The following is a 23,329-nucleotide window of genomic DNA, read 5'->3' as shown; positions in this document are numbered from 1 at the left end:
CCCTATGATCAACTCTAGCATCCAAAAAATCTACCTCTCCCCTCAAGGAAGCAATATGAGAACCAAGATTACAAAATACTTGATCATTCCAGGATTTTAAAGCACCTTTAAGGCTTTAAGGTTCTCTTTCAAGACAAAATCTTTCCAACCAGAGAAATGGGAATTATACCAACTAATGCACACCAACTCGGGGATATGGGGATGAGAAAACCAATGTTTATTTAAAGGGAAAGGCTTAGGGCCCCACAACTGATTGGGATATCTAAGAATAATAGGATAGTGATCTGGTACATCTCTATGCAGAGCCTATTAAGTAGTTATCCCTCATAGCTCCCACCAACCATATGATATTAGAATCATATCCAGACGACTAGCAACCCCACCAAAAGGTTGATACCAAGTGAAACTCCTACCAAGAAGGGGAAGATCAAGCAAGTCCATCTCAGTAATGAAATAACTAAACTCAAGGAAATCAATATAAATAACATTATGGACAGAACCATCCCCCAAAATATTCTTGACAAAGAAATAACATTATTAAATTCCCCTAAAACACATCACACTCCCCCCCCCCCCCCCCCCCCCCCCCCCCGATTTTATCTCCTTAACAAGAGATCCCTCCGTAAAGCCTTCTTCTTTCTAAGTCTACACTTAGAATACATGTTAACAACAAAACAAGTAGACTTAGCCACCCTAAACTTGAGGAAAACACTTAGATCCCCAAGACCAACAAAACAAAAGAGAGATGGTCCCTTCGAACTACACCAAATTGAGAGGAGACCACCATTGTTGTCCAAAGATGGAGAATATCTCCAATCGCAAAATAAGTTTCCCCATAATTCATGAATCTCTATGAAATCCAAAGACTTAGAAATAATGATCTTTCCCACCTCAATCTTCTTAATCTTACTCTCATCTCATGAATATTAAAAAATCTAATCGACATCGAACATAATTCCTAGACATTTTAGTTGACCTCAATTGTCTGTCGCTTTTCTTGAGATCCATTAGTCGCGCAATCTAATCTCGAGTTCTAAGCACAAAAGTACAACCTAAATGTTTGGCCTTTTTGAAAACCTTGATTGCTTTCTTTACTATATAAAGAATCTAAAAACTCAAAAGATATAGGAATAGACCATAGGTGACTCAGAGTACTTGGAAGAGGAGTACAATTTAGGCTTAAGATTTTCCTCCCTAAAAAAACTATCAGTCTTACCCAATGTTGAGTGAGAGGAAAATGTTCTAACTTTGTTGAGTGGACAATATAACTCAAGTATATTTATTAATTGAGCTAAATAAGTGCGAGCTTTTAGTCCAAGGTTCAGTCTTTGATGGCAAAACTGTTGAATAAACTTTAATGTTAGAATTAATAGGTTTTATTAATAAGTTAATGGAGAGATTTGGAAGGTCAAGATACAGTGGACAAGTTAATAGTATTTACAATTATGTTCCCTAGAATATCAAAAGTTTCTGAATATGTATAAAGACCAAAATTGTACTCAATGAAAATACGCAGAAGTTGCAAATTGATTTGTCTCCTTTTATCACAAATTGGTATCAGAGCTAATGGCAAACATGATGAATCAAATGCCGTTGCCACGGCTAACGAAGTTAAATTACGAAAACTGGAGTATCCAAATGAAAGCTCTTCTCGGATCTCTAGACGCATGGGAGGTAACCAAATATGGGTTTGAAGAACCAACAGATGTTGAGGGATATACGGCAGCTCAAAACAAGGCGTTGAAAGAGATGCGATCGAAGGATAAAACGGCACTATACATGCTGTTTAGGGCTGTAGATGAATCAGGCTTCGAAAAGATTGCCGGTTCGACTACGTCGAAAGAGGCGTGGGACACGCTAGAGAAAGTGTTCAAAGGAGCAGATCGAGTAAAGCTAGTTCGACTCCAAACTCTTCGTGGCGAATTGGAGAGGATGCAGATGAAGGAGTCGGAAAATGTATCTGACTACATCACGCGTGTACAAAAAGTGGTGAACCAACTCACCAGAAATGGCGAAACAGTAACTGATGCACGAGTTGTCGAAAAGATTTTGAGATCTTTAATAGATAAATTTGAGAATATTGTGTGTGCAATAGAAGAGTCGAAGGACCTTTCGACGCTTGCAGTCGAAGAGCTCGCTGGTTCCCTCGAAGCACACGAACAACGAAAGTTGAAAAAGAAGGAAGAAGGAGTAGAGGACGCAAATCAAACCAAGGAGCAAATCAAAGACGAAAAGGTACTTTTTTCTCAAAACTTTCGAGGAAGAGGACGTGGTCGTGGAGGACGTGACAGTGGTCGAAGTGGTAGAGACAGCAACTTCGAGAGAGGACAGTCGATCCAGCAAAATTGGCGTGGCAGAGGACGTGGTCAAAGAGGTGGTAGGTCGAACCATTCCAACTTTGAATGCTACAAGTGTGGGAAGTATGGTCATTATGCGAAGGATTGTAACTCATTCAAATGCTACAACTGTGACAAAGTGGGACATCTTGCAAAAGATTGTCGAATCAAAAAGAAGGTAGAAGAAACAACCAATCTAACTTTGGAAGCTGAAGCAAATGAAGGTTTTCTCTTGATGGCTCAAAATGAGATCAACTCAAATGACAATGTTTGGTATCTTGACTCAGGAGCAAGTAACCATATGTGTGGTCACAAACACTTGTTTAAAGAAATGAGAAAGATTAAAGATGGCAATGTGTCTTTCGGAGATGCATCGAAAGTGAAGGTCGAAGGCAAGGGAACGATCTGTTACTTGCAGAAGGATGGGTTGATTGGATCAATTCAAGATGTTTATTATGTACCAAATCTTAAAACCAACATCTTGAGTTTGGGACAACTTACAGAAAAAGGTTATTTGATACTTATGAAGGAACGAATACTGCATTTGAAGGACAAGCTGGGACATCTGATTGCTCGTGTCGAAATGGAGAGAAATCGAATGTACAAACTGAATCTGATAAACGTTCGAGAAAAATGTTTACAAGTAAATGTCGAAGACAAAGCGTCACTATGGCATCTACGCTTTGGTCATCTATATCATGTTGGTTTAAAAAGGTTGGCGAAAAGGAACATGGTGCATGGACTACCAAATATGGATTATGAAGGAAAGTTCTGTGAAGAATGTGTGCTTAGTAAACAAACAAGAACTTCATTCCAAAATAAGGTAGAATATCAAGCTAAGCATATCCTTGATTTGATTCACACCGACATATATGGGCCAATCACGCCAGAATCTTTCAGTAGCAAAAGGTACTTTATTTCCTTTATCGACGATTACTCACGGAAGACATGGGTTTATTTCTTGAAAGAAAAGTCTGAAGCATTCGAGGTGTTCAAAAGGTTCAAAGTAATGGTGGAGAAGGAGACCGACAGACACATTAAAGCAGTTCGATCAGATAGAGGTGGTGAATATACTTCGACAGCCTTTATGAAGTATTGCGAAGAGCAGGGTATAAGGAGATTTCTAACTGCAGCATAGTCACCTCAACAAAATGGGGTGGCTGAAAGGAAGAATCGGACAGTCCTTGACATGGTTCGTTCAATGCTTAAAAGCAAGAACATGCCAAAGGAATTTTGGGCAGAAGCTGTAAAATGTGCCATTGATGTTCAGAATCGATGTCCACATTCGAAGTTAGAAGATAAAACACCACAAGAAGCGTGGAGTGGACAGAAGCCAACAGTTTCTCATCTCAAAGTATTTGGAAGTGTGGCTTATGCACACGTACCAGATCAACGAAGAACGAAACTTGAAGACAAAAGTCAGAAATACATACTCATTGGGTATGATGAGAAAACAAAAGGGTACAAGCTATTTGATCCCATAAGAAAGAAGGTGATAGCGAGTAGAGACGTTCGAATAAACGAAGCAAGTAAGTGGGACTGGAACAGTTCGACAGAAGCTATTGTCGAAGTTGAAGAATCATATGTCGCTGTACCACCAAACATTTCGACAAAACTTGGAGATTCTGACAGTGAAGATGAACCTACACAACCCAGAATCCGAAGTTTGCAAGATCTGTATGATTCGACAAGTGAAGTGCACCTTGTATGTCTCTTGGCAGATGCTGAAAACATCAGTTTTGAAGAAGTAGTACGAGACAAGAAGTGGAAAAGTGCCATGGACGAAGAGATGAGGGCGATTATCCACAACAACACTTGGGAGCTAGTTGAATTGCCAAAAGGTAGTCAACCCATTGGTGTAAAGTGGGTATTCAAGAAAAAGATGAACGCTCAAGGAGAAATAGAACGATACAAAGCGAGACTTGTTGCGAAGGGATACAGACAGAAAGTAGGAGTTGATTATGACGAAGTATTTGCACCTGTCGCGAGAATGGAGATAATTCGATTACTCATATCTCAAGCTGCTTAATTCAAATGGCCAATATTTCAAATGGATGTCAAAACAGCTTTTCTGAATGGTGTACTAGAAGAAGAAGTCCATGTCGAACAACCACTCGGGTACATGAAAGCTGGAGAAGAGAAGAAGGTACTGAAATTGAAGAAAGCGCTATATGGGCTGAAGCAAGCACCGCGGGCATGGAACACACGTATCGACACATACTTCAAGGAGAACGGGTTCGAACAATGTCCGTACGAACATGCCCTCTATGTGAAGAAAAATGGAAGGAATGTATTACTTGTTGCTCTCTATGTTGATGATCTTATTTTTCTGGGCAGTAATGATCAGATGATAGAAGAATTCAAAAGCACAATGACACGTGAATTCGAGATGACAAATTTAGGCCTGATGAGATTCTTTCTTGGTCTGGAAGTTCGACAAGAAGAAACAGGAATCTTCATCTCACAAGAAAAATATGCAAAAGAAATCTTGAAAAAATATAAGATGGAAAGTTGTAATCCGGCTTCGACGCCAATGGAACCAGGAACAAAATTGTCGAAATTTGATGGAGGAGAACGTATCGAAGCAGGCAAATATCGAAGTTTGGTAGGAAGTCTTCGCTATCTCACATGTACAAGACCAGATATCTCATTAAGTGTAGGCATTGTAAGTCGATTCATGGAGGAGCCAGTTTACACACATTGGAAGGCATTGAAGCGAATTCTGAGGTACATCCAAGGAACAGTGTCACTTGGGATGTTTTACTCGAATTCAGAGAAATACAAGTTGGTTGGTTACTCTGACAGTGATTGGTGTGGAGACATAGATGATCGAAAAAGCACTTCTGGATATGTGTTTTTCATGGGAAATACTGCATTTAGTTGGCTTTCTAAAAAACAGCCAATAGTAACACTTTCGACATGTGAAGCAGAATATGTAGCAGCATCCTGGTGCGTTTGTCATGCAATATGGCTCAGAAGATTGATGAGTAAAATGGAGCTAGAACAGAAGGATGCAACACTAATACAAGTTGACAACAGGTCAGCAATTGAGTTAGCAAAGAATCAAGTTAACCATGAAAGGAGCAAACACATCGACGTTCACTTCCACTTCATTCGAGAACACGTGAAGGAAGGAAATGCCGAATTGAAGCATGTAGCAAGTAAGGACCAAGCAGCAGACATTTTCACAAAACCATTATCAAAAGAAATCTTCGACAGAGGCAAGAAATTGATAGGAATGATGAATAGAAGAAACATTAGAGTTTACAGAGGAGTTTTGTTGAATAAACTTTAATGTTAGAATTAATAGGTTTTATTAATAAGTTAATGGAGAGATTTGGAAGGTCAAGAGACAGTGGACAAGTTAATAGTATTTACAATTATGTTCCCTAGAATATCAAAAGTTTCTGAATATGTATAAAGACCAAAATTGTACTCAATGAAAATACGCAGAAGTTGCAAATTGATTTGTCTTCTTTTATCACAAAAACTTCTTTCTATTTTTTTCTTCATAATATACTAATGTAAACAAGTTAATGATATTTATAAATCAATAACTTCATTAAATATATATATATATATATATATATATATATATATATATATATATATATATATATATATATATATATATATATATATATATATATATTATTGTCTTACAAAATTTTAGCTTTCAAGAGCAACACAAGTTAGTCTAGTAAATAAGATTTCATTCCAAATTTCACAAACATCAAGGTTGAAATTTTACTGTTCCTAAATCTTATGCAAGTATTTCTATAAATGTTGTTTGATTCTTGATACTCTCTCATCGCTCTTTGATTCTTGATATTTTTAATTGAATAATTTTATATTGATGTACATACCTACAGATTCTACCCGTCACTAGTGACGAAAATCCCAAGGAGGATAGAACGAGATCTATACCAACAACCCATCAAAAGTTCGTAAGTAAACATATTCTATATATGCAGATGTTTGGGCTGTTACTAAAAACTTATGTTGATATATAGTTATTTTCTTGTAGTGTTGGTAGGATCAATTTTTGTTTAGAATCTTAGGATGTTGTTCTTCACAACCATAATGTATTACGATTAAAATTATATATGCTCTTGACGTGAAACCTTTAAGTTCTTTAGAACCATAAAGTGAAACTTTCATATTTTTGCTAAAGAATGAAATTACATATGTTATTTATGTGAAACCTTTAAGTTTCTCACAAGTATAATCTATTAAGAACGATAATATTCAAATGTGAGGTGTTTTTATCAATTTATTTTTTGTTCATCTTTTATGAATATATTTTGACATGTTCTATATTTATGTCATTAGATAACTCAATTCAAACATGTCATTGATTGATAAAGAAACATCAGTTAAAACTGGTTTAAAAAAAGAAATAGCGAGGGTATGAACTATAACAATTTCACATTTGAGAATGTTAGCAACTGTCGCAATAACCTTTAAAAATAAATTGTCAAATAAAATTGTCAATGGTTGTATGCTTCGGAGACAGTTTCACAACTGTTGTAATCTTTTGCTTCTGCTGGGGCGACAATGTTTAAAATCATCGCCAAATTGGCTCGTGACTCAAGATTTTGCAACAGTTGAAAAACACTGCAACACAGATTTTGCGACAGTTATAACCGACGCAAAATGAAACAAATTGCTGCAAATATATTTTTTTCTTGTAGTGAATGCTTCATGATTAGAAGAGAATGAGACACCAATTCTCTGCCGAAAATCGTAAGACATTAGATATATATATATATAGATTATATCACTTATTTATTGTTTAACAATAGATATATATATATATATAGATTATATCACTTATTTATTGTTTAACAACTACTATTCTATCCAATATGAGACTGATAACACATATTTAATTTATTATAACATTATATTTCTTAAGTGTGAGATTCTATATGTCCTTTATCAAATTTTTTGAACTACCCATACTCCCCTCACCAATTTATAGAGTGAATTAGTATATTATAAAAAAAAACATACAAGTGATTTTAAAAACAAACATTCAAGTGATTTTAGACACCTCATATTCACTCATAAATGAGTTCTTTATTTTTGTCTATTCCACTAAAAGGCTGAAACGATGAGTTTTGATCATCCTACATATACATATATCAAATCCTATGACCAACCTAAATGAATAAGAATATGTGTTCAGACACTAATTTATTGCCATTCTTTCAAATGATTTATGTCATGATAAATCTCGAGTTTCATGACATGTTTATACACATATGATGGCCTAAATAAACAATTTTGCCATGTTGCGTGAATAACAAATCGTTAGTATTTTGTGGTGATTGTGTTTAAAAGATTAATTGTGTATATTTTTAAATATTAAAAATTAAAATCTTAAAGGAACTTAAATGAATATTTATTAGAGATAAATTTAATAGTTTGTTATTAGTTTGTTAGGGTTGATCCTATTTTTAATCTCTGAAAGATAGATCATCAGAGTATATATATATATATATATATATATATATATATATATATATATATATATATATATATATATATATATATATATATATATATATATATGTGTGTGTGTCATAAAAAACAATAAGAATATAATATTTTTCAAGTTAACTTTTAATTATGGCATTCGAGCACGGTTCCGATTCGGAAGAGATATAGGAGAAGAAAAATACCTTATAAATTGAAACAAAGAATACACAAACCTATCATCTAAACAACTATGATAATCTTAGAACTCCACTCGTGACAGCATTGCTAAATGAAGAAAATTACTGCACATGGACAATATCTATTAAGACGACTTTGCATGCAAAGACGAAACTGGATTTCATTGATTGAAGCATCAAGAAACCATCAAGTCAATCTGAAGTATACCATGATTGGGAGAAGGAGGATTCAATGGTGACAACTTGGTTGATCAATGCGACAGAATCAAATCTACACAACAACATCTCACATGATTCAACGACTTGAGATGTGCGGATGGATCTTGAAGAACACTTTGCTCATACCAATGCACCATGAATCCATCAATTATGGAGAAACTTGCATTTAATGCAGAACAACCATAAACAAGTGTAATAGATTACTACACTCAATTCAAAAGTCTTGTTGATGAATTGAGTGAATTGTAAAGAGAAGAACAATGAGTCCATATTTTTCTTGGAGGCTTTAATAGTAAATAATACTCTTATATCAAGGCAACCATACATAATACTGATCCACTATCCTCTCTTAGGCGTGTCTTTAATCAAATGCAAAGAGAAGAATCTTGTTTTGTAGTAGATAAGGAAAGAGATTTCAAAGTGGAAAATGCATATGCGTTTTACTCAGGTGCAAATAAGAAAAGAGGAAAGGAATATCACTCAAGATTAAAGTGTGATCACTATGGGGAAACTGGACATGTCAAGGAAAAATGCTTTTAGATTGTTGGATATCTAGCAAGTTGAGAATCGCGAAGAACTCAAAGGCGAGAACCTAACAAATCAAGAGGGCAACAAGTAGCAAATTTTGCCTAGGTCGTTGAGAGAAAAGAATATCCAAAAGCACCAACATCAGGACACGCCTTACATGGAGTTCGTGTCAAAAATCATGCTAACGCACATGAAAACATGATTGATAAAATTGAATATTATTTCAATTGGATACTTGATAGCTAGCGGTGCTTCACACCACATGACTCCTTTGATCTTAATATTGAAGAAAACTAGAAAATTAGATAAACCTTTCTACATAACCACATCAACAGAGATTTTAACCTTAGTTGAAAATATGAGAGATGTGAATTTATCAAGTTCCCTTACGTTAAAAGATATGTTATTGGTTCGTGACTTTAAATGCAATCTGATTTCAATTCATAAATTGACATACGATTTAAATTGTTATGTGATATATGATCAAAATTCTTGAACATCACAAGACCAACATCAAAGAGGAAGATTGGATCATGTGTCCTGCATGAAGGGGTTTATGTGTTCACAAAGCAACATCAACAAGGCTTCATAGGTGCAGCTAAGAAGGACACGGCAACCTTGTGACATATCAGAATGAAACATTCCTCAAATAAGCCCTTTAGCATATTTCACATTTAGTCAAATGAAATTTTGATAGAGAAAACTATTATGATGTATGCCACAAGGAAAAACAATGTAGAAACCCTTTCACTTTTTAAGAACTAATAAAGTTGGAGCACCTTTTGAATTGATTTAGTGTTACTTATGGGAGAAATACCACACTTCCACAAACAATGGATAATATTACTTTCCTAGAAGGGATCATGCATGAAACTTCTTGTGTTACCACACCTCAACAGAATGGATGTAACACTCCAGACTGCTTTCAGGATTACCGACTGATCCCACAAACCAACACGGGTCTTTTCAGCATGTTTTGTCCTCATCCACATGCTTTCTGGGAAACTTCCCAAAAGGTCACCCAACACGGGTCTTTTCAGCATGCTTTGTCCTCACCCACATTAATTTCTAACCATTGTAGATGACTACACTCGTAGCATATAGGTATATTTAATGAAACATAAGACAAAGAATGGATGTAATGCCCCAGACTACTTTTAAGATTACCGACTGACCGCATAAACCAACATGAGTCTTTTCAGAATGTTTTGTCCTCACCCACACGCTTTCAGAAAACTTCCCAGAAGGTCACTCATCCAAATACTACTCCAAGTCAACCACACTTAACTGTGGAGTTCTTATTTGTTAGGATATCAAAAAGAAGATGCATCTTGTTGGTGTAGATAGTTTCAATCAATCCTTATAAGCCTTCCTTGAACCATGTAGTCTCATACCTACACAGCCTCAGGATCCCTCTCGTTCCGATGTAAATTCGGTTTTTCCCTAGAAGCTTCTAGGAGTGTCTCATTATCATGCCTCGTGCACCGACAACCATTCCTTCGACCTCAGATGTTATGTGTAACCACTCTCCGCCCTCTTCGGCCTCAGGTGTTACATGCCCACCAGCTTCAGCTTGGTTCGTCCTCGAACCACATCATACTGGGACAGGTCTACTATGATACCATTTGTAATGCCCTAGACTGCTTTTAGGATTACCGACTAACCCCACAAACCACAACGGGTCTTTTCATCATGCTTTGTCCTCACTCACACGCTTTTCGAGAAACTTCTCAGAAGGCCACCCATCCAAATACTACTCCAAGTCAAGCATACTTAACTGTGGATTTTTTATTTGTTAGGCTAACGAAAATAAGATCATCTTGTTGGTATAGGTAGTACCAATCAATCCATATAATCCTTACTTCAACAATGTAGTCACATACCTGCACAGCCTCAGGATCATTCTCATTCTGATGTGAATTTGGTTTTTCCCTAGAAGCTGCTATGAGTGTCCCATTGTCATGCCTTGTGCACCGACAACCAGTCCTTCGGCCTCAAATGTTACATTCGACGCGTGGAATGCAATCATAGACAAATTTTGAATATAGCACGAGCCTTGTGTTTTCAAGCAAATCTCCCATTTCATTTTTGGGGAGATTGTGTAGTGACAACAGCGTATCTAATCAATAGAACCCCTATAGTGGAAAATAAGGGAATCACTCCATACAAGTTACCTTTTAAGAGAGCACCAAAATACGATCACTTGAGAACTTTTGGCTTCTTGTGCTACAAAAAATGAATCAAAAGGAATTAGTATATTTAATCCCAGAGTGGAAAGATGTATTTTTATTAGTTATCCACAAGGACAAAAAGGATGGAAAGTTTACAACCGAAAGACTCGTGAATGATGCATATCGTGAAATATAGTGATTTATGAGCATATCTTTCCTTACCATGTGCAAGACAATGGATCTACAAATTTTAGAAATAACTCATCAAGTGATAACCTCAATGATGAGTCATAACTCTATAATGAGGCAGAATTGGAAATACAAAGTCTTGGGGAAATTCCTCATTATGACCAAAAATCAGGTCCTATAGAAAGTTTACCCATTAAGGAGCCTGAATAGACAAGTCAAACTAAGAGTGAGCCTATAGGGCAAGAATAGGTATCCATAGATGACATGAATGAGGAGGTCACCAATGAGGGGGAGGCTCAAGTGAAAGTGAAGGAGAAGGAGAAGTCATCAAGTGAAAGTGAAGGAGAAGTCTCAAACGAGGGGGAGGCTCAGAATATGCTACGCATAAGACGACCTCAAAATTATCTAAAATACTATGATTGTGGCAAATTAAACATAAACCCTAAGTGAATGACATCAACTCCAGAGTCCTCTTCAAGTATCACATTTTCCATCTCAAAATATTTAAAATATGATAAGTTTTCATAAAAAACATAGAGCTTACCTTGCAGCCATCACTAATGATGAAGAACGTCAATCATATACCTAAGCAGTCAAGCACAGAGCTTGGAGGGAGGTCATGACTTAAGAAATCAAGGCTCTAGAAGACAATGAGACATGTGAATTAACTTATTTACCGCAGGAAATAAAATTGATAGGATGTAGATGGTGTACAAAATCAAACATAAAGCTACAAGTGATATTGAAAGGTACAATGCTAGATTAGTTGCTAAAGGTTATACACAAATAGAAGGTGAAGACTTCAATGAAACTTTTGCATCAATGGCCAAAATGACCATAGTCAGATGCTTGTTAACATTTGCAGTGGCGAAAGGATGGAAATTATATCAAATGGATGTTAATAAGACATTCTTGCATAGAGAATTGATAGAAGAAGTATATATGAGTCCTCCACAAGGATATAAAGTTCCAAACAAAGATTTGGTATGTAGATTAAAGAATTCATTGTATGGCTTGAAACAAGCATCTAGAAATTGATATGGAAAACTAAATCTTTGATAAAATATGGTTTCCAAGACAACCAGTCTAACAATAGTATATTTACTTATTCACATGAATCAATTTTTCTTATTATTTTGATCTATATGGGTGACTTGATCATTGCTCATAATGACCTTGAGGCTTGTGATCAGTTCAAGCAATTTCTCAGTCAACGTTTCCACATAAAGGATCTTGGTTCGCTTAATTTCTTCCTAGGCCTTGAACTAGCACAAAGGTAAGAAAGGATATTCCTTTGTCAAATAAAATACACCATGTGGAATGCTTGGTTGTAAGCCTTCTTTGCTTTCAATGAAACAAAATCACAAACTTACTTTGGCCAAGGGATCTCCACACCGTCAAGGTATATGATATTAGTTGGACGTCTAATTTATTTAACTATCACTAGGCCTGAATTAACCTACTCGGTTCATATTCTAAGTCAATTCATGCAAATCCACTCCAAGACCATTGGGATGATGCTATACTTGTCTTATGATATCTTAAATCTTCTCCTGGTCAAGTTATCATTCTTCCACAACACAACGATCTACAACTAGTTGACTACTCTGACTCAGATTGGGCATCGTGTCCCATTACCAGAAAGTTCATCTCATGTTATCTAATGAAACTTGACATTGCTCAAATATCATGGAAAACAAAGAAACAAGCCACGGTCTCTCGATCCTCAAGTGAGGTTGAATATTCTGCAATGGCACATACACAAGTGAAATACTATGACTACGTAATTTGTTAGATACTATGCAAGTTCCATGCACCAAACTCATACTTCTGCATTGTGACAATAAAACAACTATTCATTTAGCTGCAAATTCAGTCTTCCATAAAAGAACAAAGCACATTGAAATTGACTTTCATTTTATCAGAGAACACATACAGTCAGGTTCCATAAACACAACCTATATGTCCACCAAATAATAAAATGCTGACATTTTTACTAAGTTCTTAGGCGTGAAAGTGTTTCAAGACCTCATGTTCAAGTTGAGTATTCATAATCCTCATCCTCCAACTTGAGAAGGAGTATTAAAGATAAATTTAATAGTTTGTTATTAGTTTGTTAGGGTTTGTTAAGATTGTTATTAGTTTGTTAGGATTGATCATATTTTCAACCTCTGAAAGATAGATCATCCGTCTATCTATAAAGGTATCGCATGTGTCATAAAAACAATAAGAATACAACATATTTTTGAAGTTAACTTTCTATTTTTATTCTATTATTATCGTTTTATAAATATTGAATTAAAAAAACTCCATGACATGTATTTGACTTGATTTATATCTATTTAATTGTAGAAATTAGAAGTTTATGATTGAAAACGTGTGTGAGAAAAGGTTAAGTGCATGTCAAACCTACTTGGTATAGAAGATACAACCAATAAACCGAATAAAAAAGATAGGATTGAAGCCTTCAGAAACCCAAAAAGCACTTCCATGACTTCACAATTTAGAGTAACTTGGTGTCATGGAAGCCTTTGAGGGTTACCGAATGCTTTCTCCATTCAAATGCCTTACACAATATAAGATTACAAACAAATGAATGCCTATTTATAGTATACGAAGATGACAGATTCTCACTAATTGATTTGCATGATTTTAGATAAATCCATTTTATTGATTAAAGATTGATTAGTGCGTTGACATTCTGGTATGCAAAACGTGCCAGTATATATAAGATAAAACAGCATCATATCGCATATCAAGCGTGCTTTACAGATGCATGCAACTCTCTCCATGCAGAATAAGATATCTATCCAAAGCGCCACGTACATATTCTACTACCAATCTTTTTTTTCTTTTCAAAATATATTCCATTGCCAATCTTTTTAGATAATTGAATCAACTAAATGAATTGTCTTAACTATGTTTCCACTTTCTTTGAAAATATTCAACCCATCCTAAAAACAGTCTCATGGTATAAAGTAGTAATTGTGTGTTAAGTCTTGTTTATGAGGTGTCAAGTTAATAGATACACGATTTCATAATCTTAAAAATGTAGTTATTTACTCTGTTATTACAAGAATTGAAATAGAGATGTTGATAATGGTTTAAAGTATAATAGAAAACTGACGCAAAATGATTTTAGAAATAATATTAATTGTCGCTAAATATAAAATTAACTTTGTTGAGTGGGTGATGTGGATCAAATAACATTTCCTAGTATAGAAGCTATTGGTCCAAGGTTCAATTCTTGTAGTGCATATGGCTTGGCACCTGCATATGTGGAAGAGAAAGGCAGCAGAGAACACTTCTTGCAGTCTGCTAATCATAGAGAAAATGTAATTTGGATGGCAACTTGGTGGTGTCTATGGGGCAAAAGAAATGACATTCTATTAAATGATGATATATAGGTGATGTTGTATTTAATATCAAATTAATCTTTGGGTTTTGGCTTGTAACAGGAACAAAGAATAGACGGAGCTGTAGTTTTTATGAGTGGTGCAAATGTCCTTTGGATTTACTTAAATTGAGTTGATTTTTGAAAAAAAGGGTTAGAGTACCTCACTCTACTGTTATTATATACACTACAAGAATAACTTTGTGCAGCCACGTGATTTAGTGACGTGAAATGCACGTGGCAAAAAATGCCAATTACGACGTGAATTTCACGTGGCTAAAGGTAAAATATAATAAAAAAATGGAATGACAACTTTTCAGGTTGGGGGGAAATGAAAATAATTAAAATTTGGTAGTGACATGCAGATCACGTCGCTATTTTAAATTTAAAATTCAAATAATGTTTTGTGAAATGTAATTCACGTCGCAACTAGTGACGTGCTGATCACGTGGGTACATGTGGTGTAATTTAATTTCCGAAATGACAATCACGTCGCAAATAGCGACGTGACAAGCATGTGGGTACTGGGTTCAGAGAGACGTTATAGATGACCGTTGAATGTTTTGTGGCGTGTAAATCACGTCGCAAATAGCGACGTGTTTACCACGTGGGAACCTTTCCTTTAACTTCCCTCTTCTCTCCCTCTTCCCTTCACCGTTTCATTCTTCTTCGTTTCCTCTTCAAGCTTCCACCAGACCCATTTTCCCTTCAAGTTCCTTCAACCCATTTCTCTCCTTCAAGCTTCAGATCCATTTTGAAATTGGAAATTTAAAGGTAAATACTTTTATTATTTCAACTTAAACCCATTTCTGTTTAATATATATGAATTTTATTTTAATTATTGTATTTTTTTTTAAGAAATAGCTAAGAGTGAATTATTCATTCAAGAATTTGGAGCAAACAGATTCAAAGTCTTCATCCAGGTATATTCAAAATTGTGAAATTTAATTTTTTTTTAATTATTTTCAGATTAGTTAAATGTATTGAGTTTGGACTGGATTATGTGTTGTGCTTATTATGTATTAAAACCGAATTTGTTTGGACTGGATTTTGTTTTTGTGCACATTATGTATTAAAATAGAATTTGTTTAGAAATTTAATGTATTATATATTTAGAATTTGTTTAGAATTTGTTTATAAAACATATACCCTAATGTATTATTAAAACAGAATTTGTTTAGAATTTGTTTAGAAATATAATATATAATAGTTTTAAAAAAACAGAATATTTAATGTATTATATATTTAATGTATTATACAAAAAAAACAGAATATTTTATGTATTAAATTTTTATAGTTTAGAAATAGATTTTATATAATATACTATTAATACCAATACTATCCTCTCTATTAATACCCTATTTATAAAATCATTTTTAATTATTTCTAGAGAAATTATAAATTTCAAAAGAAAATCATGTCAAGCTTGGAAATATTAAAACTTTGATATTACTTTGTTTAGAAACTATTTAATGCCTTTATATATGTGCACATTATATTTTTTAGAAATATAATATATAATTTTTTTTAAACAAAATATTAAAACAGAATAATATTTATAAAAAAAAACGAAATATTTTATTTATTAGAAAAAGTAATATGAATCATGTCTAAAAATAGAAGTTGTATTATTATTTAGATAATATGGTTAGTTTAAAAAATATAATAGATTAGTGTTTTGAGTAAAAATTGATAAGTGTGTATATATATTATTTAGATAACTAAATAAATAGAAGTTGTATTATTAATATTATGTTTAAAATAATGTATAAAAAAACAAAACATTAATTTCATATATTTTTATATTAAAAATATGTTTATAAAAAAATTAGTATGAATAATATGTATGTCTAAAATGTTTTTTTTTTAAATAACACATATTAGGGTATATGTTTTATAAATATATGTTTAGTTTAAACAATAAAGTATATAATAGTTATATTATATATTTATTAATAGTATAATATATTTTTTTTAAATTGTACGTAATAATTAGTTGGATGTACGATAGAACGATTTTTAAATTGGACGATAGAGGAATATCACTTTTGAAATTAAAATAGTAACGATTTTGTAAATGTGCAGTATGGAATATTTTCATTACTATCGTAGTTGGATGTACGATAGAACGTATCCAGGAAGACGTGGACTTAAACCGAACTTTGAGGAAGGAGTTAAAGGGTTTATCACATGGGCTTTCGCTCAAGAATGTTGTCTAAGCGAAGGAGGAGTAAGATGTCCTTGTCTAAAATGTGAATGTAGACCTATAATTAGTGACCCGGAGGAAGTAGAACGTCATTTGAAGAGAAGGGGTTTCATTAAAAATTACTGGGTTTGGACATATAATGGAGAACAGTTGCCGAGTAATGTACAAAGGACTACGACTACACATGCTTCTAGCAGTCGATCACATATGGAACACCGGGAAGAATTTAGTTTGATCAGTGACATGGTTGGCGATGCTTTTGGGGTTAACGTGACCTATGATGAACCTCAAGACTTCGATCAGGAAGAGTTGCCGAATGAGGAAGCTCAAAAATTTTATCAATTGTTGCAAGAAATGAATACGCCGTTGTTTGAAGGGTCGTCAGACTCAAAATTATCGATGTGTGTGAGATTATTGGCCGCCAAGTCCAATTGGAATGTTCCTGACCAGTGTTTGGAATTCTTTGCAAAAATGATGTTGGACGCAACTCCTACGAAAGACAACCTTCCCACAAGTTTTTATGATGCAAAGAGGTTGGTGTCGAAATTGGGTTTAGAGGTAAGAAAGATTGACTGTTGCACTAATGGTTGCATGTTGTTTTACGATAATGAGTTTGGTACTAATGATGGATCGTTGGAGGAATGTAAGTTTTGTAAGAGTCCGAGATACAAAATTCGCAGTAAAGCCATTAACCGTAAGCAAAAACATGTGGCAGTGAAGTCCATGTTTTATCTGCCGATCATACCAAGGTTAAAAAGAATGTTTGCTTCAATGCATAGTGCAAGTCAAATGACATGGCATCATACAAACCAAACAAGTTCGGGCACAATGCGACATCCATCTGATGGTGCGGCATGGAAGCACTTCGATATGATACATCCTGATTTTGCAGCAGAACCTAGAAATGTCAGACTTGGACTATGCTCTGATGGTTTTACTCCATATGTCAAAGCGTCTGGAAGTGGATATTCTTGTTGGCCAGTTATTGTTACCCCTTACAACCTCCCTCCTGAGATGTGCATGACAAAACCATACATGTTTTTGACTTGCCTCATTCCAGGTCCAAAGAGTCCAAAAGCTGGAATAGATGTGTATTTACAACCTTTAATTGATGATTTGAAGAGGTTATGGATTGGAGAATGGACTTATGATATATCTTGCAAACAAAACTTTACTATGCGAGCAGCCTTGATGTGGACTATAAACGACTTTCCCGCATATGGCATGTTGTCCGGTTGGGGGACACATGGAAAAATGGGATGCCCGCATTGCATGGAACACTCTCATGCGTTCACGTTGGAAAAAGGGGGGAAAAGTTCGTGGTTTGACTGTCACCGCAGATTCCTACCGAAAGATCATGTCTTTCGAAGAAATAAGAATGACTTCAAAAAAGGCATAAGAGTAACAGACTTGCCTCCCCCTCGTTTCTCACCCGGTGAAGTATGGAACCGAGTTAGTGAACTGCCAAAATTCACAGATTATGGTAAAGCTTGCAGAATTGAAGGATATGGGGATACACATAACTGGACAAAAAGAAGTATTTTTTGGGATCTCCCGTATTGGAAAGATAATTTGTTGCGACATAATCTTGATGTTATGCATATTGAGAAGAATTTTTTTGATAACGTGTTTAACACAGTGATGGATGTTCAAGGTAAAACAAAGGACAATGAGAAGGCTAGAAAGGACATGGAGATTTTGTGTAATCGAAAGGAGTTGGAGTTGAAGGTTAAACCGAATGGGAAGTTACTAAAACCCAAGGCTAATTACAGTCTAACTTCCGAAGAAGCTAAAGCGATTTGTCGATGGTTAAACGAATTGAGAATGCCTGATGGTTATGCGTCAAATTTAGCAAGGTGTGCTGACTCTAGCACCGGAAAGTTGCATGGAATGAAAAGCCATGATTGCCATGTTTTCATGGAACGATTGCTTCCAATTGCGTTCTCTTCACTACCTAAACATGTGCTTAATCCACTCACTGAAATTAGTCAATTTTTTAGAGATATCTGTGCATCAAAATTAAGAGTGGATGACATCGTTAAGTTGGACAAAAATATTCCAGTCATTCTCTGTAAGTTGGAACAAGTGTTTCCGCCTGGTTTTTTTGACTCTATGGAACATCTACCTGTGCATCTTGCATATGAAGCTTATCTTGGAGGCCCTGTTCAATATAGGTGGATGTATCCGTTTGAAAGATTCATGGGTGATTCGAAGAGATCCGTGAAAAATAAAGCTAAAGTTGAAGGATCTATATGTGCACATTATTTGCATCGGGAAACATCACATTTTTGCAGTCATTATTTCAATCACTTGATGTTAACTCCAAGAATCATAAGGAATGAATTTAACATTAATGAAAAAAGTAAATTTACCTTATCAGTCTTCGGTATTCCCGGTCGTCCATCTGGTAAGAAGAATGTACATTGGCTGACTCAAAAAGAATTGCAAGCAGCACATGTTCATGTCTTGATTAACTGCGTTGAAGTTAAACCATATCTTGAGTAAGTATACCCACCTATTTAACTTTATTGTTTAAATATGTCAAACTTTTTACTCAAACTTATATTGATATTCTTTGTAGGGCATTCAATACCTCCTACTTTCAAAGCACCGGTGAACATCCGAATACTAGTGACACACATGCTTATTTTCCAGCATGGTTCAAAGAGCAGTTGTCATGCGCTGTTGCACCTACTCAAGAAATAATCCATTTGAGAAACTTGTCTAGAGGCCCTGTTCAAAGTGCAAATGAATGGCACACTTACTTTGTGAACGGATATAAATTTCACACTCAAACATGGACAGAAGGGAAAAAAACCATAAACAGTGGTGTGTTCGTGAAAGGAGTTACAGATGGTGGTGAAGACGACTTCTATGGCACAATAACACATATTTACGAGTTGGTATACAATTACTTGGACTGCGAAAATAAAGTTGTCTTGTTCTATTGTGATTGGTATGATATATCTGCTAGAGGCACAAAAATAGATAAGAAATATAACACAGTTGAGATTCGTATGGATCGAAGGTACAAAGAGTATGACCCTTTTATAATGTCACATATTGTTAGGCAAGTTTATTATGTTCCTTATCCTTCAACTTAGCCACGTAAACGAGGATGGTGTGTTGTAATCAAAACAAAACCATTGGGTCATATCGAAGCCGATGATGTAGTAGTCGAAGATGTCGCTTACCAAGATGATGAAACTTCTCAAGTTAATGATGTGATTGAAGTTGAACAAATTACAAGTTTGTGTGATACAGTGGTTGAGGGCCATCAAGTTGATGCATCCACATTGTTGACAGAAAATGATGTGGATGAAGAATGTGAAGAGTTTGTATCCGAGGATAGTATCAGAACAGATGAAGACAATAGTATGGATGAAGAGCATGAAGACTTTGAATAGATAGTATGATGTATTGTTACTTAGTGTACTGTGTAATGTTACTTAATGTAGGATGTATTACATGTGTTTATTGATTGTAGATAAAATGCCGCCCCGAACCGATAAGGGTAAGGGTCAGCAGCGCCCGAGGATAAGGGTATGTGAGGCTCCTCAGTCGGCCGTATGTCCTCCCCCACAGAGTCAGGTAGAGCCCATGTCTACGACCTCTCAACATTTTATGCCACTGCAGTCATCTATGGGGTATCCTCCCCCACAGACTCAGGTAGATCCCATGACCATGGGTTCACAGCCTTTTCTCTCGCTACTATCATCCCATGGTTATCCTATGGCCCAATTTGGGAACCCATCCTTTATTAGCCCATCTGGGAACCCATCATTTATTAGCCCATCTGGGAACCCATCATTTATTAGCCCATCTGGGAACCCATCCTTTATTAGCCCATCTGGGACTTCACCATACCATCAGACTGGGGGATCTAGTTTTCCTCATCCCTCACAGGTACCCCCACCCTTCATGCAGTCTGGGATCTTTCCAGATCCCACACAGGTACCTCTGTCGTCCCAGCATCCCACAAACACACCATCATCATCCACGCTTTCGAGGTCCCACACCCCACCTACCACACACATGCCCTCATCATCCACGCATCATGGGGGATCTCGCACCCCACACCCACCACGTGCCACAGATATACCCGTGCCTGAGGAGCAGGAGGAGCAGGATGACCAGGAGCAGCAGGATGACCATGTTTTAGAGCAACCAACTGCAAATCCCACAGAGTATGAGATGATTGATGGCAGATATTTTATTGAGCCATGTGGAAAATCGTAAGTATCTAATTTATAAATTTTATTTAGTATACATGTTTCCATGTTTCCATGTTTATAATTAACACTTATTCAAATTGTTGTTTAGTTTCTCTCCGAGTAGGCCAGCTGCACAGTGTGTAAAACATGTGATTCAACAAATGTATAAAAAAGCTTGGAAGTCATTCAAAGAACTTTCCAAGGATGAGAAAGATGAATGGTTTGATAAATTTAAGGTAAAATAAATTTTATTGTTGTTATTTTAATTAGTTATTTTATTGTAATATATTATCTAACACTTATCTAACAATTTTTTTGAATGTCATACAACATTGTAGGAAAAGTGTACGTGGAATGTAATGGATGAATATATGATTAGAAAAAATTATCGGGGAAGAACATCTGTCCGACTTTCTGACATGCTTAGGCGTGTCAGACTTGATTGGGAAGAACGAAATATTCGTCCCAACTGGATAGGCAAGGAAGTATTTGACGAACTTCTTGCCTATTGGGCTACCGATAATTTTAAAGCTAAATCTCAAAAAGCAAAAGACATGAGAGCATCCGAAAGGGGGGGTTGCCTTAATGCTACAGGAAGTATAAGCATTGGAGAACATGCAAAACGGATGGTAAAAATTATAACTACGGTTTAAAATTATATTTTGATTTATTATGTGTTTAATTAAATTTATTTATATTAATCAGACTAAGGCACAAGGAAGACCCCCCCGACTTAATGAGTTGTTTGTGAAGACCCGTACAAAAAAATCGGGGGATTTGGTTGATGATCGGTCGAGAAGAACTATAGTAAGTTGTTTCTATTTTATTTTTTTTTGTTAAAATTCTATCAATTTTGTGGCGTGAATTTCACGTGGTAATAATGTTTGTGGCATGAATTTCATGTGGCAACAATATATGTGGGATTCTTTTCATGTCACAACTGTATCTAATTATTTTATTTGTTGTATGTGTAAGAGGAGTATCAAAGATTGCTCACACAATTTCTAGTTGAAAATCCTCAATATACACCTGTTGGTTCTAATCCGCTTGATCCACGCGTGGATATGTATATTTGGAGCTTAGTCACTGGAGGGAAGGGACGTAATGGGTGTTTTTTTGGTGTTGGTCCTTTGGCTGGCAACTACAGAACCGGAGATAGAACTTTATTTGATAGAGTTGCAAGTGGGGAAGGAACGTCCCGTCCAACACAATTGACACCTGAAATGATGGAAACGGTGAGGCAACTGGCTCTAACAGAGGCTAGACGAGAGACGGCGGAGCGTGAGGCGGCGTTAAAGGCCGAATTAGAGGAAATGAAAAAAAGACAACACGATATGGAGGAGCAAATGAGACAATTTATGCAGTCCATGAGTAGAAATCAAAATCAAAGAACAAGTGAAGACGATGAAGATGACGACGAATTTGATGTGTAATATTTATTTAGTTTTAAATATTAATTTTTGTATAAATAATTACTTTGCTATTTTTATAATACATTTTCATATGTGTAATTTTAATTTAAAAATATTTCACTTAATTATTAATTATTCTATATTTTATTATTTATTAATTATTTTATCTTTTATTAATAATATAATTTAATAATAACAATATATTTTATCTTTTATTTTAATTTTGTTTTTAAGTTGTGAAGTGTAAATCACGTGGGTAATTTGCCACGTGATTTTCATGTGGCAACATACCATCCATTTTCAAATGTTGTGACGTGATATTCATGTGGCAAAGTTGTGTCATGAATATCACGTGGCAAAGTTTAAGCGCAGAAGCAAGTTAATTCACAATGTTGCGACATGATTTGCCTTTGGCAAATTAGCGACGTGTTTATCACGTCATAAAAAGTTGCCACACGCGTTCCAGCGACGTGAATCAACACGTCGCTATTTTTGACTAGTGAAGTGATTTTCACCTTTGCCACGTGATAATCAGGTGGCAGGGGGGAGTTTTTCTTGTAGTGATACTTTGATCATAATCCTACACGTTGAGACACTAATTTATTGTCATTCTTTCAAATGATTTATGTCATCATAAATATCAAGATTTTGGAGATTTCATTAAATTCACTCAAAGTAGTTTTGAAAACATAACTAGGAATCATAAATTTTTTAGCATAAATCAAGATGCGTTAATAAAAAATTTGGAGATTCACATTAGTTAGACTTTTTGGAATTTAAATTTTTTTGTCAATCCAATATGATAATAATAATAATAAAAAAAGATAAATACATATTTGCTAGAACTTTATATTCAAAAATATTAGCTAGTTAGATACGGATAGCAAAAACGATCTATAAGAATATATATTCCATTATATATCAAAGAAAGATTAAAAAAATTCTTGATTCTACAACTGTAATCAATTCTATTCTATTT

General features: G+C 35.1%; 1 protein-coding gene across 1 annotated transcript; it reads left to right on the top strand.

Annotated features, from left to right (window-relative positions):
* Positions 1–20,949: 20,949 nt before the first annotated feature.
* On the top strand, positions 20,950–21,844 carry LOC127129150 (uncharacterized). The gene is made up of 2 exons (XM_051058435.1): positions 20,950–21,174; positions 21,277–21,844. The coding sequence occupies exons 1-2, from the start codon at positions 21,100–21,102 to the stop codon at positions 21,589–21,591; spliced, it is 390 nt and encodes a 129-aa protein (XP_050914392.1). The 5' UTR covers positions 20,950–21,099; the 3' UTR covers positions 21,592–21,844.
* The last annotated feature ends 1,485 nt before the right edge of the window (positions 21,845–23,329 follow it).

The sequence above is a fragment of the Lathyrus oleraceus genome, chromosome 3, assembly GCF_024323335.1.
Source record: "Lathyrus oleraceus cultivar Zhongwan6 chromosome 3, CAAS_Psat_ZW6_1.0, whole genome shotgun sequence".
Classification (NCBI taxonomy): Eukaryota; Viridiplantae; Streptophyta; class Magnoliopsida; order Fabales; family Fabaceae; genus Lathyrus; species Lathyrus oleraceus.
Note: the sequence above shows the minus strand (reverse complement) of the source record. Positions and strands in the feature narration are given on the sequence as shown.

Bases quoted from the DNA above. Each gene is read 5' to 3' on its own strand.
- LOC127129150 (XM_051058435.1), top strand. From the start codon at position 21,100: ATGTATAAAAAAGCTTGGAAGTCATTCAAAGAACTTTCCAAGGATGAG. The intron at 21,175-21,276 runs GTAAAATAAATT...ACAACATTGTAG, and splicing joins AATGGTTTGATAAATTTAAG to GAAAAGTGTACGTGGAATGT.